The following is a 26908-nucleotide window of genomic DNA, read 5'->3' as shown; positions in this document are numbered from 1 at the left end:
GGTAACTGACCCTTATTTAAAACTCAGTAATTTCATCCAGATCATTTCATATTATATTTTTTATACTATGAAAATGTATATACATGTTATTTCCCAGTAAAGTGGAATGAGTATTAAGAATAGGCCTCCTTTTTTTCTTGCGCTGCATGAGTAAAACGTTGGTAGCAAAGCATGATCGACCAAAGGACTATGAAGTCAATATCGTTCAGTCTGCAGAGATTTTTACCCCCAATCTTGCCACGATTCAAGTGCAGGGGACAACTAGTTTGGAAAGTGGAAATTCATCCTTAATGAGCAATATTTCAGATTACCCGACTAGTAAAGTTCTTTCCAGCAGGAAATCAAGGACTTGATTAGCAACAGGATTACAGGCAGGATTTGAGTACATCTGGCAGCGTGGTGGGGAACTCTGCAAGGCGCTCTTGCCAAATCCCTCGGATCTGATCTGGGGAGACGCCCTTGCTCAGAAGTGCATGTTTGTTTGTGTGCCATTAACGTCCCACGGCCCACAGCACCTCAGCTCTCTTCTGAACTGGGATCTCCTCCTGCCCTGTGGTGCACGGCTTCAGCTCAGCACTTGTACCTATGCATTTACACCTAGTCCGAGGGTTCAGTCTGGGTTCATGACTGCAGGAAGGAACGACGGTTATTATAGCAGCAGTAAAACTTCTCAGGCGCTGCTGGGAAATCATGTGCTGATTTTTCTAATCTTTGTATAAATTTTCCTTCTTTTTCCACTTCAGGGTTAACTGAGTTAAGGGCAAATTGCCTAACCACCATTGCCTAATGGCATACTTGTTTCTGATGATGAATGCTTGTAGCAAGTACACCAATGTTAAATTTTAGAAGTTGATCAACAGAGCTTCTATTTCATTTCACAAGAGCTACACCAGTTCACACCAGCTAAGAATCTGTCCCCTCAGCTTCTATTTTCCAGTCAAATTGATAAAACATCCAAAATATGGAGGGGGGGACTATCAAAAACCTCAACAACTGGCAACAACAAAAGAGCACCGACCAGCTGCACAAGATTCACCTCACAGGCCTGAGATGTCTACGCTGGGGTCTTCGACACCTGAACCACCCATGCCAGATCCCTCTTTGCACCTGGGTATGATCCCATTTCTCTGATTGGTTTTAGCTGTCTCTATCAAGATGAGATGAACTCTACCCTGGAGCTGCTTCCTTCTTCCAGTCAACTGTTAAAATAAGTCAAGGTGGTCTGCTTAGATCTAGACATCCAAAATGTATGCTGCATGTGGACAGGTGAATCCCCAAGTTTTATCCTGAGGTGATAGCTCTCTCTAGACTCGCTTGCTTTCTTCAAAATGTTTCTCTTATAATCAGAAGACCCCCGCAAAGCCTCCATGCTTCAGAAGTTAAATAAATTGTGCTGATTGTAAAGTTCATCCCCAACAGTTACACTGAAGAGCCTTACAAAAACACTGTGTCACACCGTCCCTGATGCTTGGCTTTCTTAAAAACACAGCACAGAACAATGGGGAAAGAAAAGGATTAGAAAAAACATCCTTTCAAGCTAGACTGTAGCTCAGATACTTTGCCTTACATCACCAAAACCAGCAATGCACTGCAACATTCAGACTTTTACTGTATTTTGATGACAACATTTTTTTAAAAAACAAATACCTGAAGAATCGCGATGTGTCAATCACTGGCCCATAGGTGACTAATACCTTTCATTTCAACCAACTATTATGACCAGTGGATGTCTTTTGTTAAATTATATGCTGCATGGTGATGCCTGAAGGCTTTGTGTCTTCCTACAGACCTTTCCCTGGCATTTCTGTTGACCTGCCAGCAGCAGCTCCACGTGACCTTGGCTTTGGTGCTAGAGTTATCTTAAGGAGCCTCCAATGCTGTTCCACTGTGTCAGCCTACCAGCACCTGCTTCTTCCTCTTCGCCATCACAGCCTCCTCAGGAAGGCCCCTGCAGCTGTCCATGGGGTCACACCATAACCATAAGAATGGACCCACACTAAAACTCACCTCTTTGGAGAGTTTTATTCATAGCTCGATGATGCAATACGCAGCTCAGGCCGGCAAACCCTTGCTTGGGCAAGAGGTTGCCCCTGGGAGGGCAGTGCTGCGATGTACGAGGCACCAGGGAAGGGAGGAGAGGGAGCGCTTTAAGGTTCCTTCACTGGCAAAGCCAGAGCTCCACGGAATTCCAGCCTCTGGTGGACCTCATGCTGTGTAAAAGGAAAGGGAAACTAAACCAATTAGGAGCATGTATTAATTGCTACAAACCTTATATGGTGTCATTTTCGCTTTAAGTATCCTAGCACCAGGGTTTTTAATTTTTCATTTGAAAGGACAGCTAATGCTCACCTGTGCTGCTTCTATTTCTTTTGCATTTTGGTGATAATTCAGTCTTCATTTTTAGAGTTACTTCCAAAACATAACTCCCTACTCATTATAAAATATAACACGAAATAAAAATCCCTTCAACTTTCAAGTAGAAGTCACTTGGAAACTGAAGAAGAAAGCTTTCAAAGGGCAGACTTCATAGCCTTGATATTTGTTTAAAATGTATGCTTTATACTTTAATTTCATTTTCTATAATTTGCTTCACTTAAGCCACAGTCCTCAAAGATTTATGAATTCACAGGGAGTTTGCACAGTGCACAAAGTTAAACACAGGGATAAATGTATAGGATTAAATGCAGTCGCCCTTGGACTAGGTGCACGGTGGGAATTTGCGCTCTCCGCTTTCCTCCTGAAGCCCACAGCACATTGGCTCCATTTCGGTGTCTTGATGACTTCTGCACCAGCTAGGGCCATGGCTCTAGGATCATTATACCATCACGTGGGCTTTCCACATCATCATTATTATCACCATGTGGGCTTTTTGGAATCCATTCGGTCCAGGTGTAAGCATGCAATTTCTTCCCTGTTCAGTTAGTGCAAGTATATGGAAATATTGTGCCAACTTTATGCTTTTTTTCTTCACCAGGTTTAAGCTGCCTAAAGAATAACTGGCGATACCTGCTCTGACAGAAGACTCCTTCCACTTTTTTTTTGCACACAACTGAATTGATAAGGGTTGAGTCCATACAGGCTCAGTGCTTTGCATCATATCACTGTGGCATTTCTGACTCAGTTTGTGGAACATAAAGACTATATTCATGGCCATGTCAAAAGAAGGATGAAGTTCATGAGAATTAATCTCTACCTATCTGCTCAAGAGCCTGGTAGACTCACAAACTCAACTTGATCTATGTTTATGTAAGTTGGAGGCTTATGAAAGACCAACCCAACCACCTCTGCGCTCATTGCTTTGCTCGATTCTGTTCTTTCACCACACTGTGGGCACAACTGATCTGGATAATCTGAAAAAAAATCTGGGGAAAAAAAGGCATTATTGCCAACTGATGAGCTCCCTGATCTGCTTGATTGCAGAGCCCTGCACGCAAAGGTACCAGCACAACCAGGAACCAGTGCAGGGACAGGAGCCAGAGAGCAGGCGGGAAGGTGCAGGGCATGTGCCCGTGTGTCTGTTGGAGGGCACTTGGGAGATACTTACACAAGCACTGCCCATAGAATCACCATGTTGGTAGAGTTTATCTTATTCCAAAAAACACGAATGTGGTATGAAGAAGTTGCTTTCTACCTTGGTCATCATCCCAAAGCATGGATCTCAGAAACTCTGGATGAGAATCCCCAGGTATCTCCTGAACGAGATAAAGGCTGTAAAGATGAGCAGGGCTGGGGAGTCTGAGGAGTTCTGACTCAGACCGGGGGGAACAAGTTTGGCCAAAGGAACTGCAGATATGGCTCAGGTCAGATGTGTCCCGCTATAAAGGGTGAAATAGGTGTCATGGTTTGGTCATGGGAAGATAACTACAAGCCAACTTAGCTGCAGGCAGAGATAGCCCGAGACAGAGAGCTGTGTGCACTAATTGCATGTTTTGTGTGGTTGATACACAGCTGGTCCACAGACAAATAACTGGTTAAACTTAGAGCATTCCCAGGGTCTGAAAATATGAAAACACCTGAGCTCTTCTGAATCAGCCCAAGCTTACAGCAATCATTTTGATGCCAGCTCTAGGCACTTCTGCGAGCTTTAAGCCTGCCCGCAGGACCGCCGATACCTGGTGTGTTGTGGTGTGTGAGATCCTGGGCCGTGCCGAGAATTCACAGCGCGGGTGGCTCCGTTAGGGATGTGGAGGCAGCAGAAGGCAGCAGCAGCCTGCAGCCACCCCTCCTTGCCCTGTTCTGTTCCCAGGAGGGGAGCAGCCTCCTCGCTGAGGCTGCAGCTCCACGGGGTGTAAATCCTGTGTGGGCATGTTTAGAAGCAGATACAAAATGCCCCAGCTATGTGATGCAAATTGCTGAACTTTGCTCTGCCGGTTCAGATTTGTTCACAGCTTTCTTTGGGAGTACATTCATCCTGACAAACTTCATGCCATTTCAGTTATCATCTCCTCATATCACATAGTTTTAGATGGACCAGATACTGTCTTTCCTCCCCACAGCCAGCATAAAGCCACGTGTGACATAAACTCTGTATTATGCGCTCTGGTTAACTCCAAATGAACACTGTCATATGTTCATTCATGATCTGGATCAAGTTACTATTGCTGTGTGCTCTAAGCGCTGCTTAATATCACAGCTGTGATATTAATAATTGTAAGACTGAGGTTACATTGTCTCTCTGTTCACCCATGTGAGGTAGCTCTTTCACCCGAAATGATTTTTAGGACGTACTTCCATGACCTCTGCTTAATACCGGCTTAAGGGATTCCCGCTCTCGCATTACTGCCCGCCACTCCTTCAAAGCCGGGGTTCACACAAGTCAAAGCAAAGCCTGCAAAAAGTAATAAAAAACAAAGGTGGGGTCAGAGCAGAGCAGCGATCTGGCGGCAATGCAGCTGGCACAGCTGAAGAAACTGCACAGATGTGGAAGTGCTAAAGCAGATAGCACTGATGGTCTGGTGCCCCTCTGGCGAGTTCAGAAAGGCCTTGGGAAGTGCTCTGCTGCTCTTTGCCACGTGTCTTGTGCTGGCAGAGTTGCTTCTTGGGCAGTACCTGTATTGAAACAGTCCCTTCAGTCTACTACCTTGGGTCTCTGAACATGCGTGAGGAAGCAGTGGGGCAATTACCTTCGGTGTCACCTACAGCTACATCGATAGAGCATCTAAGGAAGCTTCCCAGTGCCGGGGTCCCACTACACCGTGGCGCTGGGCTAGCCTGAGGAGGAGGGGAGCAGCGGTGCCGTGACCAGCAGCAACCAGAGGGGTGGGAACCCAGCCACCTACGTGACGCTGCAGAGGCCGGGTGTGTCGGCAGTGAGCGCGCGGAGCGCTGGACGTGCCAGAGAGCGGCGGCAGATGTGGCGGAGGGGAAGAGCGTATCTGCGGGAATGCCGAGTGCGTCGCGTCCTGCTGTGTTTGATCGGCTCCTGCCACACGTATTAACCAGCACTGGGAGAACAGGTTGAAAGAGCCACCCAGCCTCCCTTGGGTTTCCAAGGTCCATGTGCAGTAGAAAGGTTGGACTGTACCGAGCCTCCCTCGGTCATGTTCGCCACTCTGAAGTTCCTCACATAATCTGAGCCTCTGCTATGGAGGTTCCTGGACAAGCTGAGAACCATTTTCCGAAAAAATACGAGGGGGTACATGTCTAACACTTGATACTGTCAAGTAAGTCAAAATCACTCCTGCTTTTTTTGAAATAGTGAAAGGGAGGGGAGGCAGGAAATGAGATGCCCCAAGGCTACATGCTGAATCAGTACCAAAACAAAATGAAAATACAGAACTTCCTGCCTCTTTACTCATCTCCTTGAATACTGTTGATGATTAAGCTCTTACAATGCTAGTGCAGTTGATGACCTCTGGATCTCTGGTCAGTGATCAGGGCCACAAAGTACTAAAATGCAGAACAGAATAAAGCAACCACAGTTTCAAAGAACTGGAAAAAAAATGGAGGAGAAGGAATTTATTTTGTGGCCAGAACATAAATGTTGCCCCCCATCCCCTTGATTACTCCCCAGTGTCTCTTCCGGTAAGGAAGGAAGTTTCTATGGTTCTATGCCTATGGATCCACTGAGAATTCAGACTGTCACAGAGGCAGCAGCAGAGAGGCAGTGCCATGGTCACACTTCCTGCCCTCCACGCCGTTTCCGCCGCGGTGCTGCCCTGCCCCTCGCCCGCGCAGCAGTTCAAGCAGCCGTGCACTGAAGTGGCCTGGGGAAACGATCAATATTAAAATAAATTTGTCCTCTCCTTTGCTGGTCCTGGTTCACTGCACAGTGGTGTGAGGCTGGCACAAGGGACATCGTGGTGTAGGGTAGGAATGAATGGACAGAGAAGAAGGGAGGATTCCTTCTTCCCTAATTCCCTTTTTCAAGGATGCCAGAATTTCTCAGGAAACCATAGCTTCTCTGTTCCCCTGCCAGTGTGAGCACAGAAAGAAAAAGAGGTCCTGAGGGTTACAAAAATCCTGGCTGGCTCTACAGTTTTGCACCACATATTTTGATGCTTGCATTTGGTTTGCCAGTAGAAGACACAGGTCATTTTCTTCTGTATGTGTGTGGGATGACTATCCACAGGGCTGAAATTAAGTTTCCTTGGAGATCTATAATCTCAGGAGGTCATTCTCCTCCAGGAAGGTTGGTTTCACTCTGTGAGGAACACTTCTCAAATGGACTGTCCATCTTCTTTGCAGCAATGTCAGGTTTGATCTTCTATCCCTAGACTTTCCGAACTGGGCAAGCGCCCTGTGCAGGTGAAGGGCATGAACATGTGGTTTTGGCCACAGCCGAAGAGACATCTTCCTCAGGAAAACAACTCTTTATCCTCTTAGCTCGTGTAGGAAGAAAAGGAAGGTGAGGCACTGAGGTGCTGGCAGAAAGCTGTCCTGTGGCATTTACAAATTTATGAAAGCTACTTTTTTTTCTCCCTAGAGGATGTGACAATGTTCACTGAATCACTATCTTTTCATTAGCACATCTGCTTTATCAGTCTTATAATAACTAAAACAACTATAACTTAAATAGCAAAATAAAGTTTACTATAGTAAAATACAAGCTCAGAAGCAGACCGTTATGATGGAAGCACATCACTGCTGTGTGAAAATGTGTATCTGTGAACAGGTATATTTGTGACTCAGAGTCTCAGCTCTGCAAAACTCACACTGTATCTTCACAGGGCATGAGAATGGCACTATGTATTGGGCCTGGAAATCTTGCAGGTCATAGTGTGCACTTGGAAATGTTTGTAACATCAAGGAGTAGACAGTTTACTATAGTAAAATATAGTATGACCACTAGTAATCTGTCATCACTAGTTGCAATAGACATGTTCAATGGAAACATCAATTTCATACTCAACAGCAGGGAAAAGGAGGGACTAGAGTGTTCGGAAAGGACTGGGGACAAGGACTTGGCCATTAACGCTGCATGAGGCCCTCTGTGTTGTGGATATTGTATGGAAGTTCTGTCTTAAAAAAAAAAAGAACACATTTAGAAGCAGAAACAGTTCAAGGAAGGGCAAGCTGGATGGTCAAAAGTATGGAATGGTTTCCATTCGTGGCATCCCTAAGCCTGCAAAACCACAAATCTAATGGATAAAATAAAATAGGAAATGATTGTTCTCTGTCTCTTCCGACACAAGAACCGGCAGGGGTTTCTTGCAAGATAGCAGATACTAGTTCGAAGACAATAAACAGAGATGGTCTTTCGTGTAACAAATAGTTCACCTGTAGAACTTGCTGCTCAGGGACAAAAAAGAAGCTGTATGAATTGACAGTGTAATTTAATGAAAGAAAAAACCCTCAAAAACTATCAATTATAGTGACACCAAATATCCTACCATGTAATTCCCTGGGCTGCTGGGAGGATGCTGCAGGGAAGCACCGCCAGACCAGTACCTCGTCCTTCTGCTCTTCCCGCAGCAACCACCCCTGGCTGCACAGAGACAGGACGTGCTTTGAGACATGCACAGTTTGGCCTGACCAGTCACGGTTTTTCTTATGCGTAGAAGAAACACAGAGGTAAACGAGCCAAGTAACGCAGTGAAGGCATTAATAATAGTTCTGCCAGCTCTCAAGCTCACGGCGCACATAGGCCTAGCACTGTGCAGATACAGCCAGATGGAGCCAGCCCCAAGCCCGTTTGAACTCATTTGCCTTCTTGGGACTGCAGGCTTCCGTGCGGACCGGAACAGTTGCGTGGTCCAGGCCTTGGTTCACCTTCTCTGCAACAACACTTTAAGTGAAAATGAAGTGCACCATTAAACTGTTATGATAATTTATTCTGATACTTTCTGCTCAACAGGTTTGCTTTGTTTTAAAAGTATGCTTCTGCGATACTTATAGAGATGTTTATGTAATTTTGTGGTTAAGGTGGAAGAGACAGGAAAACCTTGGTTCCCACAGGAAACGTAACTGCTTCTTGAAAACAGGCTGCATTCTTGCCCTATCGCTGCGATAAAGGACTTCAAGGAGAGATAAATCCTGCCAAGGCTTACACCTGGGTGCAGCCGCCCCATGGGACTAGCTCAAGACAGGGTAATGGGCTCCCTCCACGTGACCGAGTTTCTGCTGGGGGATCTCTCTGTGCAGCAACAGGGCCTGGCACGAGGCCTCAAGGTGCTCCATGGGCCTGATCCGTGGGGCCACTATCTGCCTCTGTTTCTCCGAGGCCTCTGAGCAGCATGGTCTTGCTGAGGGCCTGCGGGCTTGGTGGGGGGGGAAGGAACTGTGAGATTTTGGTGGCCATTTCATGAGTGGAAGGAGGTGGAAAACGCCCGCACAGCCACACTGCCCACGGGCAGCGCCATGGGCACCCGGCACCTTCTCCATTGGTGTCTGCACCAACCGCTGCAGCGCCTGGCTCTCCTCTGGCCGGAGCAGCCGGGGCTCTTGCTCGCCGTGGGGCAGGCCCGGGCAGGGCTCCCGGAGCCGGTTTCCTCCTCCTCCTCCTCCTCCTCCTCTCTGTGCCTGCCTGCGCGCATTTACCCAGCAGTGCCTCGGTGCGGGCGCGTTTCCGCCGGTTTTTCCTGCTGCAGGAGGGAAGGGGGAGCTGTTTTCTCTCTCTCGCCCTGCCTCGCTCGCGCTGTATTTTGTGTCCCTCTTCCCCTGCTCCTCCTCCTCCTCCTCCTTCCGCGCTCATCTTTGTCTGCCGCGCTCCAGCGCCGCGCGGCCGCTGCCCGCCGCCCTTTCATGCGAGGGCAGCGCCGCGGCTCGGGGGCCGAGCGCGCGAGCCCCCCCATGCGAGAGCGCTGCCGGCTGCCGGCGTGAGCGCCGCCCCGTCGCGGGCCGGGCCGGGCCGGGCCGGGCCGTGCCGTGCCATGCCCGGGCGCGGGGCGCGCCGCGAGGCTGCCACAGGCTCCGCGCCGCGGCGCCGCTCCTGCCGCCGCGACATGGTGTGAGCGCCGCCGCCAGCGCCGAGCGACGCGAGCGACCCCGCGCCACCGCCACCCAGAGCCCCGCGGCGGGGGGGACAGGCGGCGCGCAGCACCCCCTCTCCTGCCGCCCTCCTTCCTTCCTTCCTTCCTCCTCCTCCTCCCACCACCCATCCATCCATCCATCTACCCATCGCCCCCCCTCGCCAACCCCTCCCAATGCTGAAGAGTTTCAAGCCGGCGGCGCTGGAGTGAAGAAGGGAAAGGCGAAAAGGAAGGAGAGGAGCTGCGCGCAAATTCGCATCGTCTTCGGCGAGGAGGAGGAGGAGGGGGGGCGGCGCCTCTGTTATTTAACACAAAAAGAAGGAGGAAAAAAAAAGAAAGGGTGGAAAAAGAATAAAAAGAGACGAGAAAAAAATGGCGAACGATTCTCCTGCAAAAAGTCTCGTGGATATCGACCTCTCCTCCCTGCGGGTGAGTGGCGGGGGGCGCCGCGCGGGAGGGGGCGCGGGCCGCGCTCCTTTGTTCGCGCGCGTGGCACGCGCGTGGGCAGCGGCCGCGGCCAGCGCGTAACCCACCCCCCAACCCTGTTCTCTGCCCCCGCTGCAGGACCCCGCCGGGATTTTCGAGCTGGTGGAAGTGGTTGGCAATGGCACGTACGGGCAAGTCTACAAGGTTTGTGCTCGCGTTTCTCCCCCTCGCGCTCGCGGGGCCAGCGCCCCTTCCCCGCCGGCGCGGCAGCCCCGGGGCCGTGCGCTGGTCCCGCCGGGCCGGGCAGTGCCCCCCGCGCCCTGCAACGCCCCCGCCGGGCGGGCGGGCGGGCGGGCGCTGCCCGGGGCGGCCCGCGGGGAGGCCGCGGCGCTCGGCAGCGCTCGGCGCCCCGCGCTGCGGCGGGGGCGGCAGCGCCTTTAAACAAAGGCCTCGGCCCGCGTTAGCGCTGTCACCGGCTTCCCCCTTGGAAAAGCGCCCGGGAGCCGGAGCCGGCAGCGCAGGACGCGGCCCCGCCGCGCTCCCGGCTGTGCCCCGCGCCGCGGGGACGGGGCACCAAGTGACAGGAGGCCACCGGGGCGGGGAAGGTGGTGTGCCGAAAATCCGGATTCCCAGAATAACCTGTTCGACGAGTGTGCGCCTCTAAAAAATAGAAATAGGAGAGTGTCCGTGTGGGTGTGAAACTAGGATGCCTTTTTATTTTTATTTCAGCCCCTCCTCTCCCCCCCAGTGTTCATGCAGTGGAACAAACAAACGTTGAGATTGCATGACTTTGCAGTGAGTGGTAGCTGCCAGGATGACTAATTATGCACACAGTCTTAATATTTGGCCAAAGACCGAGGAATCTAGCCTTAAATTGTTGTAAAAAATGCCAGGAAAATTTGCAGAGGGAGAGAGAGAGAACTGAAAGTAACTGAATATGCTTATATATGTATATATATATAGCCTATAAACAAGGCAGTTTAGGTTTTTCTTGTGGCAAGCTATGGCTGTGTGCGACTCGAATAGCTAGAAGAAAGCAGTTCCGTGTGTCTTCTGCAAGGGAAACACATGCTAGTTTGTTTTGAGGGAGGGGACTGCAGCTTTCGTGATGGAGAAGCCTTCTGCCTCCACAGCAAGCAAGCAGCGTATTAAGACAAGACATAAAATAACCGGGCTGCTTCTGTTTGCACACACACACAGAAAAGCTGGAGCCACGGTTGTACGTGGCTCAGAAGGGCGGAGGAAGGCGGAGAGATTGATTAGAAGCTGTACTTTGACATTGCCTTGGCTAGGCCTGTGTTTTATTTTTGGTAATCCTCCTGCTCCTGAGCTCCCATCACCTGAGCTCTTCTTCCAGGAGAGAGAGAGAGAGGAAAAAAAAAAAAAAAAGTAGGGCGTGAATGTGTAACTTTAAACTCTCCTGTTAATTATTGCAATTCGGTGCATTGTTTCTTAGCTTACTTGTTAATGCTTTGACTCAATTAGCAAACTCTTTTTAGGTTTAACTGTCTTGACAAGAGAAAATGGTGATTTCATTACCATTAAGTGTGATAGAATTCTCCCAGAAGTATATACATATCTTTTTTTTCTTTTAAATGAAACTCAGCAAATGCATTTATCAGCCTGGAACAGTGGCCAATCACCTGAGGTGCAAGAGGCAGTCGTGTTACTCTGAGAACATGGATAGCAACAGTTTGGGGCACTAGTTTTTGTGTGCGCCCCATCAGGTTTCCCCTACCCTTTCTCACTGGGCAGGAAATAGTGAAGATGTTTCACCGTATCTATCAGATAAAGAAATAAGTGGTGGCTTTGGGTGCCAGAAACAAGTATTTCAGCACTGATTTCCTCTAGAACCGTTCAGCCTGTAGTGCACTGGGGATATTTGCACTGATAATTTGTCCCCATTTGTGCTGGCCTCCTACTTGTTCTTAGGAGGCGGACAGGTAGCGAGGTGGCGCGTAAACAAAACATCCTTTTGTGATGAAAGCTCCGCTTTGTTCCTGGGAGAATATGTAATGAAGAGGGAATGTCAGTGGGCTCCTCAATAGCACTTAGCTCTTCTTGGCCACTCTTCTGTTTGGACAAATTCTCTGGAGATGTGTAAAGATGAGAAAAGATGAGACGATGCGGGTGCTTTGTGGGCTTTGGGAGGAGTGGCGCGACCCAGGGCGAAAGCTGATTAACTCCTCGCTGTGGTTGCTCGTCGCCTTCCAGCTTCCTCCTCCCCAGCAACGCGGGCTTGCAGTACCTTCTCCTGGACTCTTTTGTTTCCCTTTTGTTTTTGCTCCTACTACGTAGTGTTTTGTACGCCGGGCCTGGCATCACTAGTAGTGCGGAGGTGCTTCCGCACTTGGCCGTTGGCACAGGCGGTGACGTTGTTCCTGCGGCGGGGCTGGTGCCCGGCCACCATGGGGAAGACGGGGGGCATGACACGAGCTCCTGGGGCGGTGATGGCGCCCCGGGTGCCCGCCTCGCTGGGGACTTGTGGTTCGAAGAAGCACGCGTTGACCTGGTGAAACGCCAGCAGGAGGCCAGGCTTTCCTGCCCTTGCCTCAGTAGAGCTGGGTGGAAGCACGCTTCTGCTTGCAGATATACATTGTGTATGTGTTCGTGTGTGTGTGTGCATATGTATGTGTGCAGAACGTGATGGCAGTGCACAACTGCTGCTGGGCACCCAAAGGCGTCTTATTGCACGGGTGGGATTCCTCCTTGGCACAGAGCAGCGTAGACACCGCTGGGTTTTTGTGCTGCTAGAAGGGTTGGTTCGCGTGGTCTGTCCTGTGGGTTTGGGACCTGTGCGATAAGCTCTTTGAACGCACTAAGCTTTTGGCTGCTTCCATGGCGAGGTGTGAGATTTGCGTTATTTTCGCTAGTGATTCCCTGGCTCCATGTGCCTAAAAGGAGTGGAAATTCTCTGCCTCATGAAGGTACTGGTGGAAGGGGCAATGGAGGGAGCTGAGTTACTTGTCCTTGAGCTAAGCAGAGCTCCTCAGCTCGTAGTTTGAAGTCCCCGGGACTGAAAGTGCAGCGCGCCTGGAGGTTGTTTGCCCTTTTGTAGTTGATTGCAAGTGTAAGCAGGAGAGCATGGAAGGAAGAACGGAGCATTTCCGGGTAGTGTTTCCTTCAAGCTAGCAGGCAGGCGGTTCACTCCTGCAAGAGGGAGCTGGAGGGGTCACCGTTGAGTCGATGCAGAGGTGCCAGGCCGCAGAAGCCCCCTATGCTTGTGCTCGTTTTGAAAGGAGGCGGGTTTTGAAGAGCGTTTCTTCTGTTCAGAGGGGTGAACTGCCCTCGCCGGGCCCGTATCAGCTGGGCAGAGCGGTGTGCGTGGGCCTGCGGGCCGCACTGCGTGCCACCTCCTCGCGTGAGGCGCCGGGCGCCCTGCGGCCTCCTGCGAGCAGCGAGGGCCGAGCCGGGCAGTTCCCGCTCGCCCCTGCGCGGCTGCGAGCCGGGCATGAGCCGAGCTGGGCATGAGCCGAGCGGCACCGGCGCCACCGAACCCCTCGGGTTGGCACCGGTGCTGCCGAACCCCCCGGGTTATGGGGCCCTCCGCCCCAGTCGCTATCTTCGAAACAAAGGCCCCGCATGGAGCGTCCTGGCGGCCTCCGGTCAATCATTATCAGGGCACTTCAGTGGCTCGCAGGGCTTGGGTCAGCTTAGCAGAGATCGCCTATCTCAAGAACTGCTTTTCTTTTGATCCTTTACCGAGTTGAAGGGGCGTTTTTAGCATTGCTGCAGTTAAACTTTATTTTTTTTTGCACGCAGCAGTAAGCGCATTTGAAGTTTCACTCATACAAAATGAAAACACTCCCTAGGTTTGCCTTGAGATAAGATTCAGACCAAGTGTTTGCCTCCCCTTTTTTAATGCAGAAAAGAAAAAGGTGAATTAAAGGCATTGCTTAGGAATTTGCAAATTTTAAAATTTGTGCCGTCTGGCCATTGTAGTTGTAGATTTTATGAATTTTGCTGGGAGACTGAATTGGGTTAACACCCTCAGTCACTTGCTCTTTTTTCCCAGGGTGCCTGTGTGCATGAACGCGCCTTTAAAGATAGATAACGCTTCAAAATAGCTGTTCTGAGAGTGCTGTTACGTCTCGCAGATAGACATCGTCATTCTGTTTTCGCAGCAATGACTAGGGGGAAGAATGTTTTTGTGCGACTTCTGAGGCATAACAGAAGGATCCGAATTAGGGGTGAGACTCCTAATTGCCCTCGGCTGGGGCTGGTGTGGCTTTCCGAGAGCCCTGTAATGGTTAATTCATGGTGAAGGCTGCTTTTGTTGATTTATGTTGCAGCCTTCCAAAACTGCCTGTAAATGATGTGCATTGTCTGACTGCTGGCTCATAAAAGGAAATGATGTAAGATGGGATCGTTTAAACGCTGATTTGAAAATAAATTAAAACTTGAATAAATGTTTTCCCACGCCAAGGATACTCTATTTTTATCGTAATGGGCTTTCTGTCCTACAAGGTGAACTGTTTTGGTGGGTAGGGAGAGGGGACAGGGCTCGGTGTTCGCCAGCAAGTCACTTGATTTCCCCTCCCTGGCCCCCCTTTTTTCTCTCTCGCTACTAAACGGGCGGCATTGTGGATTGAAATGATTTTGTTAAACACGGATACAATTCCAGCCTTATCGCCATAAAGACAAGCTGTGTTCAGGATCAGTGAGGTCACTGGCTCTCAGGAACTGGTGCAGACCAGCTTATTTGAGTATAAACTGATCTTCTTCTCTTCCTCCTCTTTTTTTATTCTTTCTTTCTTTTCCCTGTATTCTGTTGCAAAGTGACAGTTTGCCTTTCGGAAAAAAAAACAGGAAGGACCAAGTAGTGGCTGGAATGGGGCATTCCACTGGATCTGAGGCTGGATGGAGCCTCTCCTTAGTGTGATTCTGTTCCCCATCCCACCCCACCCCCCCAAAAAAAATAAACCCTGCTGAACTTTTGAACAGTTCTCCATCACCCAAATCCTTTTTAATTAAATATACAAAAGCTGGGCAGGTGGCCAGTGGGGATTACTGATATTTATTTTTATTAAAAAAAAAGGAAGAAAAAAAAAGAAAGCAACCTGCTAATTGTGGGTAACCACATGTCCCTCTCATTCTTCCTCCCCCAGTCCATCTGTCTGTTTGTCAAAATGTCTTTTTTGTATCTCGTCTTAAATCAAATTGCAGGCTCTTGGGGCAGGGACTCTCTAATCTTGGAGTAATTAGAGCAGGGCCTGGCACTTGGGGACCTGGATGTGTGCAGAGCTTCGAGGTGATGGATGTAACAAAATGTAGCACAGAGACTGAACTGACTCCTAGGAAGTTTTTTGACTTCTGTGGGAGGATTTTCAACTGATCTGGGTTAAATTTAAGTTGAAATGCTCTCTCCCATTTTTGTTAGTTCAGGGACATTGAAGAAAGACGCGGAGGAACATATGGACGTATCCTGGACTCCTTACTTTTCCTTCCTCCCTTTTTGCTCCCTCATGAAGGTTGGCAGTGGAATTTTCGTTGAGGGGCTATCAAGGTTCATGCTCGGCCAGGGGAGCAGGCGCCAGGGCCTTGGTGGGAGTGAGGAGGGTTTTACTTCAGTGATGACAGCGGATCTGTGCCTCCCATTCCCAGAGGGAATCCAGTATTACAAGAAATAGCCTTTGCATTTCCCTGCATTCAGTGTATACTTTTTTTTTAGTATATACTTTTGGACTAGATTGATGGCTGATTTTTCTCGTGTGGTCTGGGGTATGTTTGTGTATACACATCATATTCCAGTCATCCTCTTTTAAAGTGGTGCTTTCTGCTGCAGTTGTGACTTCAGCCTGGTAGGGTGTGAGGTTACTTTCTCGAGATCTGTTTTCCTTGGAGGAAAGTGGTGTTTTTGTTGTTCCCTTTGTACATTTCTGACTCCACACTTGGGCTCCTCCAGGAGTGTTTCTCCTCGCCTTTGAATGACGTTGACGCTTCAGCTCAATAGCACTTTCTTGCACAATGTGGGTTTGACTGTAGTCGAAAGTTACAGTAGATGATTATCTGCGGCGTTATTTTAGGTCCCAGTCCAACTCCCACTGGAGACAGTGGAAAGAATTCAGCTCGCTTGAACTGAGAGGTGGATTTGGGAGGGGATCTCCTAGTTTTGCGTAAGCGGTTTCTTATCAAATACCTGGTGTTTGGGGCATTCTGCGTCCCCGATTGTTTTTCAGATCGGCACCGTCTCAAAAACCAGACAGTGTTGGCTCTAGAAGGCAACTGCAGGAAGGGGAAGGGGGAAAAACAAGAAGCTGTGTACAGTACTTAGGGATCTTGAGGTAACTTGGAATATAATAAGCTTTGAGGTTTTTACCATTGCAGCTCAATGAACTTTGAACTTATTTTCAGAGTACTTTTCTTGCCTTGGCTGCAGCATGAAAGACTTGCGCTGAGGCACAAAATGTGACTCGGATTGCAACCTGCAGAGCACTGCCATGTGGTCTGCAAGCTCTTTGGTAGCTCAGGGTGCCTCCACCTCGCACCTTCGCTCCTGTCCCCCCGTGCCACCTTGAGCAAGGCTTGTCACGCCTCCCTAATGTGTGCGGGGTCAGATGGACGCAGGGATGGGATCATAGAATCACTATGGTTGGAAGAGGCCTTCAAGATCATCAAGTCCAAGCGTAAAAGGGCCAGCTTCCCTGCACTTTGTTTAGAAATTGGTGCTACTTCCATCCAAAGTGCCATGTGCAACTCCCAGGGGTGGGCCTGAAAGGCGTTGACTACCTCTGGGATCTTGCCATGCTCTCCTCCTGCTTGATTTTCCATTCAGCTAATCCAACTGGTGAAGGACCAAGTCTGCTGTAAAATATGGGGTCGGAAAGTGAGCAGGAAGAGACAGCTGGACACCTGAGAGAAAATCAGCCCTAGCAAAAGTGAATTTGCTGAGGAAATGAGAAAGTGAAGGCAGAGAAGAGGGCATGAGCACCAAGCACGAATTGGCAGAAGATTCATAGTTGTGCAAAACAAAAAGTAGTGAGGAATCAATAAAGTGTAAGAAAAAGTACCAAGTTAACTTTACTGTCAGTAGAAATCCTTACTTCACTAACAGAACTTGTAGAGTTAAAATATTAGGGGTTTGACCTATGACAGTTGAGGAATCTTCTGCTTTCACCTCCCAGCCAGCCTTTGGGCATTGCGGATGGGGTTATTTATGCAGGTTTTTGTGCTGGTTTCGGTGCATCTCACCTGGCTGTGCCAGAAAAGGTGATTTTTGCAGGGGAATTTGTGTGCTGCTCTCCACAAAATGGCTCTTGCCCGTCCCCGCCGCCCCCTCGCTGCTTGCTGGGCCACCGTGGCTGTCACTGCGGCGGCACAAACAGGGCACCGCAGGCGGCGACCAGCCCCGATTGGCCTAGCTAAGTAACAGAACAGCCGATGTGGGAGAACTGCCGCGGCCACGCTGGCATCGTGGCGCTTATCTGGTGCGTGTCGGTCACCCCCCTCGGAGCCATCCCACGAGGCGCTGATAAGAGCGCACCCGTCTAAGGACTGCAGTGAATCATGGAATGGGAATAGGAGCTGTGGGCAGGTAGCTCCGCCGCGGGGAAGGGCCCGCTGCGGGCTGGCGGGGCCTAGTGCTGTGTAAAATGGCCCCCCAAACTGCCTTTTTAACAGGCCTACAGGGTTCCTCTGCACTTCAGCGGCAGCTTCTCGTCAGTTCTGGAAACCAGAAGATGGGTTTTTCGTCCGGCCGGGCTCGGTTGCTGCGTTTCCACGTTGCAGCCGCGCGTCGCGTGCGCCGGGCCGCCGCGCGGCTCCGGTTTCCGCAGCTGGCGGCTGCGCGGGAGGACGGAGGTGAAACGCGGGGTTGGGGGGAGATGAAAGCGTGGCAGCTGCTGTGGTGGGCAGCTGCCTGGAATATTGTGTTGCAGCAGAGCTGATTTTTATTAGCTCCGCGGAGATTACCACGGCTATCGTCTACACCTGCTCATTTACCTCAGAACTGGTGCCGTTTGTGTGAGTTTTTTGAGTTTGGAAGCTTGGAAAATCACTCTAAGGATTTAAAATAAAGCAGCCATGTTCAGTTAAACAAGTTTCACTTGTTTCTTCCCGGGACTTTGGGAGAGTTACTGCAGGGGATGACAGTGGGAAAAAATTCACAATTTCAACTTAAACAGTAAGCTCAAACCCAATTTAGCTCATCTTAAAAGCTTGCTCCCTTCACTCTGAGCAGCCTAGTGGTGTTTCATTTTCAAAACAAGGAAAGCAAAGCTCCCTGGGCCTTGATGTATTAAAGTGTTCTACACTGTACCTATTTTTATGTATACTAAAAAGTCTGGGGATGCCCCTTTATCCTCTGTTGTAGTTCACTCTTTTTCTTCATTTTTTGTACTTCTCTACGAAGAGAAAATCGAGATGTGGATGCACCCTTGACTGCAGTGCTGCTAGCACACGCTGCTGTGACAGCCCAGGCAGTTTGTGACTGCAGTGATGTCTGAATCTAACGATGCAGTGTTTCCTGGGTGGAAGCTCTAATTTAATTTCTCTTGTGCTCCTCCAAGTGACTGGCAGTGCTGGGTAGCTCCAGATATTTCGCAGTGGTCTGGCACATGCACAAAATGCATTCCGGTGTGTGTGCTGCGGCCATGCACATCCCGTCGCTAATCTGCAGCTTGTTTCTGTGCAGTGGGCTTGGATTATGCTCTGGAAAGGTGCTTAAGTAGCTGGGCTGTATCCTATCCTCTGTGTGCTGTCCTTCTGGCATCTCAGTCTGAGCTATGTGTCTTGGCCTTGGAGTGGAGAGAAGTCAGCGAGATGAAGGGCCTATGGAGGCGCCTACCCTAAGATGAGATGAATTGCTCTTTACGTGAGTCTGCCTGTGGCCTATAGATACCCCGGGAGCCTGGCATGAGCAGGTCGGAGATGTGGATTTTCTAAACGTCGATGCTTAGCCAGATGGGCCCCACTGCAAACCTTGCATGTTGTAGCTCCTGCCTTCAGGAGTGGGAGTGAAAACCCTGTTGCGAGTTAATGTGTGAAAGTGAACAAAGTGCCTAACCCCTCTTCCCCATCACTGGAAGGAAAGCTTCCCGTTTTCCCAAAGACTCGTAAATAAGCAACTCTTTTTGCACACATTTACCAAGAAGCAAATGTGCTTTCCCTCTGTGTGTCTGTACAGAGACCTGGGGGGCTTAAATACAGGCAGGTTTATTCGTGCACAGCTGCTTGGGATCTAGCAGCATGCAGAGCAGGCTTCTCCACTCCATGTCCTCAGCAATAAGTATCGGGTTCTCTTCTGTATAGATAAATTACGTTTTTCAGAATGGAACTGGAGAAATAACGTGAGTTCTTTTGATGGTGTTGGTAAGGGCTGTAATTAAGTGCTGGACATTCAAGCTATTTTTTTCAAAAGTGTGTTTCTCTGCAAGGGTCCTTTCATTTGCTCCAAGGCTTTTTTTCTTTTTTCCAGCCGTATCATTGTATTGCTTCTGTGTAGCCATGAGCTCAGCTGATTGAATTCAATCTGCTTGTGAATCTTATTTTTAAACCTCAATCTGCTGCAAATCTGAGAATCTCTTCTCTAATTAACACTTTTTTTTTCTTTCTTTCCTTTGGAGGCAGCGTAGTGCATGTTCCTTCAGCAAGCACGGCAGGCCTTGCCGAAGTGTTGGAAACTCCTTATTCTGCTCCGTTCACTCAACCGAAGCTTCTGCTGGCCGACAGCCTCCATCGTAGGCAGGGGAGGTGGCGGAGCTGGTGGGGTAGAGGCCGCCTCTCCTCCCGCGACGGTTGCGCCCGAGTCGGAAGGGATCCCTTGGCCGCAACAGCAGCTGGGATCGGCTTTCCCACCCGCCCCGTGCAGAGCAGGGCAGGCCTCGCCAAGTGATGTGGCAGCTCCTCGAGGAAGGGCGCAGTGTGCTCGTGTGATGGGGAGGTGGCTCCCGTGCTGCGAGCCCCGTTGCAGCCCTGCGTGTCTGTGCGTGCGGTGGAGCCAGCGGAGAGGCTTATACGGTGACGGGACTTCTGCAGAAAGCCCGGGACGGAGCTGCTGCAGCTGCTCTGCTCCCTCTAACGGAGGTGGGGCAGGTACCGGGGTGTTTTACCGTGGCTAAACAGCGACACGGACACCTTCACAATTGGTGTCCTGGCGTTTGTTAGCACGTGTCGCGTTACAGTGACAGCTTCAGGGGCCTTCTGCTGGCTGTAAGAGCTCTTGGTTGAATTAGGAAGCAAATAAATAAAGAATTGAAGCCACATGAACAGTGCCGTGCATGCTAAACTGAGAATGCACGGGGATGCGGTATCTTTAGCTTATCCTGCAATCTATAGTTATTTGGAACGATTAAGTTAATGACTTACTGTTGCAGGATGGAAAAAAGAAGTGTTAGGAAGTACAGGGGAGTCTCTGATCTAAAGCCCTTCCCTGTTTCCCTGCGGGTGTTTTAGAATATACCTGTATGCAGGTGTCATCCCTCCCCTCTGATGGGTGCCCGACGGTTCAGGAGGAAGGTTGTAGGATGCTGTATATTGTACAGGCCCTGCCTTTCCAGAGAGCTCATGTACCTCTGCTCTGACTTAAATCATCACCTCCGCCTGTATTTCTGGTACAGTCTGGTGGGGGAAGAAAAAATGTCAGTCTATTAATAGTGGCAGTGCAGCCTTTCTCGAAACTCTTTGTCTATTAGGCATCTCTGGAATGCCTGGAAAACCTTATTTCTTCAAAAACCTTATGTAATGTCAATGGTAGGAAAGGTGCACTTAGTTCCTTCCTTTCACTCAAGTCAGGGGAAGTAAAACTGGGATTTTACTGATCCTCGGGTGCTGTGGGAGACGCTTTATACGTGTTCCCAGGCGTTTTAGGCGCCCTCTAAGAGTTAAATTCTGGAGCAATGGCAAGGGAGTATTGAGAAAATGTTTCAAGTCATGTGAAAGAAATTTCAGTTGCTAAATAACTTGAGCGTTAGGAGAGCGGATGGGAAAAGCTTTTCTTAGCCTTTGTAGGAGTCTTACATGGCAAGGAATGAAAATCTTTATTATTGTCCTAATTTTATTTGTGCTGAAGTTCAAAGAGCTCTTGTCAATGAGTCGCTTGTCTTACATGCCACCGGCTTTATGGTTTTCGGAATGACCCGAGGCAGTAGATCAGTCCTGAGTGCCGCTACCTTTCCGTAGCTTTCCTCCCAGCTGATGGAAGAGCGCTCTGGGCTCCTCCTCAGGAATAAAAATATACTGGTTGTTGACCAATAACCTGCGAAGTGGATCATATACAGCAGAATTCATTGAAGATGATGTGTTTTTTTTCGAGTATCTGTGGCGCAGTGGTTTGGTCTGCAGAGTTTTGCCTGCTCGTGAGCCTGTATCAGTGGTGGTTAGTGGTGCTGCCTTGGTGGGGCCCTTTCAAACCTCCCTCTGGCTGATGCTTCTGTAATGCAGTGAGAGGTGCCACTAGACAAGGGGTTTCATAGAGCCCCGTGCACTGCTGACCTCTGATAAAACCTCACGTTTTCAAAAGCTGAGGGCGTGTTTTCCATACAAGAGCTCTTGGTCTAAAGCTCCATTAACTGCACGTCAGGTACCATGTGTGTTATGATAATGACTAAAAGTGAAAAGACTAGGTTTATTCTGGTATTTTACCAGTAAAAATTTGATAGCTGTTCTTTTCTTTCCTGCGCGGGTTGCGCACGGGGCATCCAGCACCAGTACCAAGGGTTGCCCTGAGAGCTGACTTTGTAACCTGCCCTTCTCAAGAGGGAGATGGGAATTTCTCTGGGATGCACAGAGCAGTTCTGTCTTGGCTGTGCTGAATTCTGTGGGTTTCTTCTAATAGTGGCTGGAAACAACACGCAGAAATGGCCAGGGACTCGTGTCACAACCGTCAGCAAAACCACCTAGTTTCAGGAACAGTTTCGCCTGACGTCAGAAAAAGTCTTGTGAGAGTCTGAGGCGAACTTCTTGTCACCAAAACATTCAAATCATGAAATCAAGTATTTGAAAGAATATTTCAAATGTTTTTGCTGTCCTAGGTTGGCAGAAACCTTAACAGATCATGCAGGCAGAATGTAAATTCATAATTTAAGAGCTTTAAATACCATTTGAGAGCAGGATGAAGTGCGATGGCGCAGGATCATAACAGAGGTAGGCCTTCTTATTGCAGCGGTTAGGTGAAGATTGCTTTGTTTAAACTGCTTTTCTAAAGCTAGGAATACATTGCTGCCCGTCCGGGTCTGGTCTGCTGCCGTCAGTGCAAGTAAGTTGGGTAACAGTCAGGTTCTGCAGCTGGGAGTTGGGCTCATGGACAAGAGTTTGCAATTCCCGGTGTAAAGGGATGTTCCTGCTTCCAGCTTATCGGGGAAAAAAGCATTCTTTCCAGAAATGCTGCTTGTCAGAAGTGCCGTCTGCCTCTAACATTTTTGATTTAATCTTTTCTCCTAGGATTTTCTTTTCTAAGTATGTCAAATTTTAGGTGGTAGCAGGCTTGCCTCCCTTATTGTGGTTTGCGTTGTCCTTCTTGCTCTCTCTTTCCTCACGCTCACCCTCATGTGGGTGAGCTCCTCTGGCAGTTCCCCTTTTCCCTGGCTACCCTCATCCCTTGTAATCCTTCCTGCAGGCCTGTCTGCGGCATCCTTGGTGTACGTGTAAGTAGCAAATAAAAGGGGTAGAGTTAAGTCCTGTGACCTCTGCTGTAGGGCTGTAGTTCTGCCAGGATGAGGCTGGTCTGCTACTGAATTAATGTGTTTCACCACACGTTCTGCACCTTCTTTAGGCCTTTTTTTGTGGTCCTTTTTTGGGTTGGCTTCACAGAAAAATGACGCTCGCCAGTTTTACTCTGTCCTCGCTTCTCCGTGTGAGTTTGCAGAGAGCTTTTTGGAGGGATGTGCTCTTACACGTCTGCCGGACAAATCTGAGCCAAACGTTTCACTCTGGTATCTCTTCGGACTTGTGAGAATCATCTCAGTCATGACTTCCCTGCGTGTGGGTTTGAGCACGAGCTCGTGAGGCCTCTCAGCGCTGAGTGCCACGCAGCCGCTCGAGGAATCCTCATGGCTGTGCAGTTCCTGCAACACGCGCATTTTACCCGCGCTGCCCTCAGAAGGGCAATGTCATTTCCCCTGCTTTTAAGCCGTTCTGCTTTAAACATTTCAACACTTCTGATTTTCCAAAATTTGACGCAGCCTCTGCGGGACGCTGAGACATTTGGCCTGTGTTTCCTTTCCCACTCCTTTGGCTGTAAGGAAGTGCCTGGGGGCTTTATAAGGGCTATAACTGTTAAGCTGCTAGTTGAGATGGAGGGAAAAGAGGAAGAGTTCCCATGGTTGTGTTTTCAGTGCAATCCATGGGGACTGTGACAGCATCTGCCGCTTTTTCCGCACGGGAGCCGGTGTGATTCCTCCAGGGGAGATGAGGGGCTCAAGGACTTAAGAAACACCCATTTAATTTGTGGGGATGGTGATAACATAACTGGGCATATCGTGCACTCACTCTTGTTTTCAGGAAAGATGCAGTTGCTTGCATTGTTCGGGCTCTTTTGTTTTGTTTGCTTGTTCTTTTTTTTTTTTTTTTCTTTTCCTTAAGATTACCTCTTTTTGCCCCCACCCCTTGCTCTGCGAGGAGGTGACAGTTGTGGGAGGATTGAGCCAAGGCTGTTTTTTAGGTATTAGGAGGTACTTAGAGGAGTTTCTGTTGAGAACACCATCTGGACAGAGATTCATTTGTCGAGGAGCCGCTCTCATTCCAGAAAAAAAAAAAAAGTTTAAATGCGGTGTGTATGTTGCTGTAAAGCTGAAAAGGCATTCGGGGAAGGTACAGACTTCTATACGGTTACTTCAGGGCTGCACATTCCTGACAGGAATAGCTGAGCGGGGAGCAGTGGGAAGCCGAGGCGGGCAGGCCTGGTGCTGGCCCCTTCGGTGCCCTACGCGGGCAAAAGGCTCTGATCGTTGTTAATTGCTCCCGTGTGACAAATTCAGTAACAGTGCTCAGAGGCGCTTGGGAGGGCCTCGGGAATCGCTGGCCTCCCTCTGCCGGGTTTGGTTTAACCTGCTGTGTTTCATGGCCTCGGTGGGGTAGAGCCAGGGGGCGGCAGGGGCGCTTCTGCCCTCCCCGGGGCCGGGGCTTCCCGTTGGGGCAGCACCCGGAGCAGAGGGGCCCTTTGCACGGACGCTCCCTGGGGTCGGAGATAGGGGAGCGGCCGGCAGGGCAGAGGAGCCTGGTGCCCCTGTTAGCCGGGCTCTGCTCAAAGGAGGCGGCTGTTTAGCTAGCGTAGACACCGCCAGTGCAAGGCCGCTCCAACGGCAAATCCCGAGCGGAGAACTGCACCCTGGGAGCAGATTAAGCCATATGCTAGGAGAGAAGCAAATTTCTCTCTAGCTCAGTTGACAGTGGCATGATTAAGGGGTTTTTTTTTTTTGCATTAAACGTTTGACAAATCTGTAGTAGACTTGAATTCCGCTTTAATTACTTTAGATTTTAAAGCCTGCAGAATTCTGACATCTTTGTTCATCTTCCAAAAAAGGAAGCCCTTCACCCCCTTATCCCTGCCATGATCCTATTGCATGTTCGTTGTAGGCGGCACACGCAGTGATAAGGCTAAATTTCTAACCCTAGGAGGTCTAGTGTCCTGGAGAGCTCTGGTCCTGAAGTCCAACTTCAGGAGGGCAGAGAGGAACCTCATGAGGTTCAACAAGGACAAGTGCAGGGTCCTGCACCTGGGGAGGAATTACCAGGCACCAGGACAGATTAGGGGTTGACCTGCTGGAAAGCAGCTCTGCAGAGAGGGATTTGGGAGTCCTGGTTGACAGCAAGTTACCCATGAGTCAGCAATGTGCCCTTGTGGCCAAGAAGGCCAATGGGATCCTGGCCTGCATCAGGAGGAGCGTTGCCAGCGGGTCTAGGGAGGGGATCCTGCCCCTCTGCTCAGCTCTGGTGAGGCCGCACCTGGAGTATTGGGTGCAGTTCTGGGCTCACCTGTACAAGAAGGACATGGAGCTTCTAGAGAGGGTCCAGCGTAGAGCCATGAAGATGATTAAGGGACTGGAGCATCTCTCTTATGAGGAGAGACTAAGTGAGCTGGGCTTGTTTTGTCTGGAGAAGAGAAGGCTGAGAGGGGATCTGATCAATATGTTCAAGGACCTGAGGGGTGACTGTAGGGAGGACAGGGCCAGGCTCTTGGTGGTGCCTGGTGACAGGACAAGGGGTGATGGGTGCAAGTTGAAACCCAGGCAGTTCCATCTCCATGTGAGGAAGAACTTCTTTGCTGTGAGGGTGCCAGAGCCCTGGAACAGGCTGCCCAGGGAGGCTGTGGAGTCTCCTTCTCTGCAGATCTTCCAAACCCACCTGGGTGTCACCCTGTGCCACGTGCTCTGGGTGTCCCTGCTGGAGCAGGAGCAGTCTAGTTGGACTAGTGATCTCTAGAGGTCCCTTCCAACCTCAGCCATTCTGTGATTCTGTGATTCCAACATGTCAGAAATATTTGATTAAGTTTATTGTATTAGCGCAAGGTTAGTGTTATTGCTGCTTCCTATAATGTATTAAAGGATCTGTTATTACAAGTGCGAGCATGTGTGTTTGCCTCTAGTGAGCCATTTCTTTCTCTGCTTTGGGCAGCAACTTTGTACTGACCACACGTGGTTGTTCCCAAAACATTGAACAGTGAGGGAAGACAAAGGCAGAAAGCCCCAGCCTAGGAGTTGCTGGAGCTGTTTTAGTCTGTCTGTTGTTGCTGCTGTTTTATCATCACTCGTGTGCTTTGGGCTGGCAGGCTGGGGACTGCAGAGAGGGGAGCAATCTCTCCTGTAGAAAACCTGATCCATGTATTTTCGGCATGGTTATCTCTCCTGGAAGAGCACAAATTGAAGGGAAAAGCACTGAGCCCACGTGAGCAGTTGCAGTCCCGTCACCCACTGGGTTTAACAGCCTTAGCGAAGTTGAGCTCTGGGCTTCAAAGCTGTGTGGGAAATGGCTTTCCAGCCCTGCCAGAGAAGGAAACCACGCTACGTTGAGAATTAGGTAGAAGACAGCCCAGCTCCTCTTCTAGAAAAGGCCTGCGCTCAGGTTGCCTCCATGTCACGTACATTTGCCCTTTGGTTGAATCAGAAAAGCCAAGAATTTTTTTCCGTGACTAATGTTTTGTAAACACCAGCACTCTGAGCGGAAAGTTTTCCCGTGAGGAATCAACATGTTCCAGAGCAAACTGGTGCGGGTAGAAATACTGCGGGGCAGCCAGGGGTGTCGGCCTGCGCTGAGGCTGAAAACCCTGCCCCCAGCTCTCCTCTTGGCCAGGTTTGTGTCTCTCTCGAGAGCCCTCCTGATACCCTTGTAAGATCTTTTCCTGAGGTGTCTTTTCTGCAGCCGTTCCCCTAACGGCATCTTCCGCGTCTTCATGAGGTTTGAATTCCCCATGCCCCAGAATATTCCCTGTGCTTCGTCAGCCTAAGTATGTTTTCCGTAAGGTTGTGTGTAGCTTAGGTTCCAGAAGTGCTGGCGATACCTAAAACAGGAGGTCTCAGCATACAAAAAACATAATCAAAGCTGCCTGAGTTTGTCTTTTCTAGCTGCTTTCCAGCCTTCTGACCTAGGGCCCTCCCCATTTGCCAGGAGCTCAGTTACACATTAATGAGCTGCAATAAATGAGTGGTTAAGAACAGCGCTGGTCGAGGCTGAATGTCTTCTGTTCTCCTCAGACTCCGCGTAACGACTGTGGACGGAGTGATTCATCCTCCTGAGATGTGACTGAGCAAGCAGCTCACCTGCAGTCCCAGCTCAGCCTTTTCACTGTTACGTGCTTCCTGCTGTATTTGGAGAGCACTCTACCTCACAGATAACTTCTACACAGGGTCCAGCTTAGAGCTGGGCTGGCGCATCTATCATGAGGAAAGACTAAGTGAGCTTAACCTGTTGAGCCTAGAGAAGAGAAGGCTGAAAGGAGATCTGATCAACAGATACAAATACCTGAGGGGAGACTATAGGGAGGACTGGGTCAAACTCTTCTTGGAGGTGGCCGGTGACAGGACAAGGGGTAATGGGTAGAAGTTGAAACCCAAGAAGTTCCATCTCCATGTGAGGAAGAACTTCTATAGTGTGTGGGTGACAGAGCCCTGGAACAGGCTGCCCGGAGAGTTTGTGGAGTC

At 49.7% G+C, this 26908-nt stretch overlaps 1 protein-coding gene across 4 annotated transcripts in view; it reads left to right on the top strand.

Annotated features, from left to right (window-relative positions):
• Positions 1-26908, top strand: part of MAP4K4 (mitogen-activated protein kinase kinase kinase kinase 4) — a 602555-nt gene that overhangs the window by 456754 nt on the left and 118893 nt on the right. For 3 of the 4 annotated variants that reach the window (XM_088539979.1, XM_088539912.1, XM_088539830.1), the window contains exons 2-3: positions 9695-9839; positions 9975-10040. In XM_088539979.1, coding sequence (XP_088396105.1) covers positions 9783-9839; positions 9975-10040 — 123 coding nt within the window. In that variant the 5' untranslated portion in view covers positions 9695-9782. Of the gene's footprint in view, positions 1-9511; positions 9840-9974; positions 10041-26908 lie in introns of those variants that run through there. The other variant, XM_088540040.1, reaches the window with a different exon arrangement.

The sequence above is a fragment of the Tinamus guttatus genome, unplaced genomic scaffold (genome assembly GCF_059628265.1).
Source record: "Tinamus guttatus ecotype Peru unplaced genomic scaffold, ASM5962826v1 Tinamus_guttatus_pri_ptg000002l, whole genome shotgun sequence".
In the NCBI taxonomy this organism is placed as follows: Eukaryota; Metazoa; Chordata; class Aves; order Tinamiformes; family Tinamidae; genus Tinamus; species Tinamus guttatus.
The sequence above is the reverse complement of the archived record's forward strand: the minus strand, read 5'-3'. Positions and strand labels throughout refer to the sequence as shown.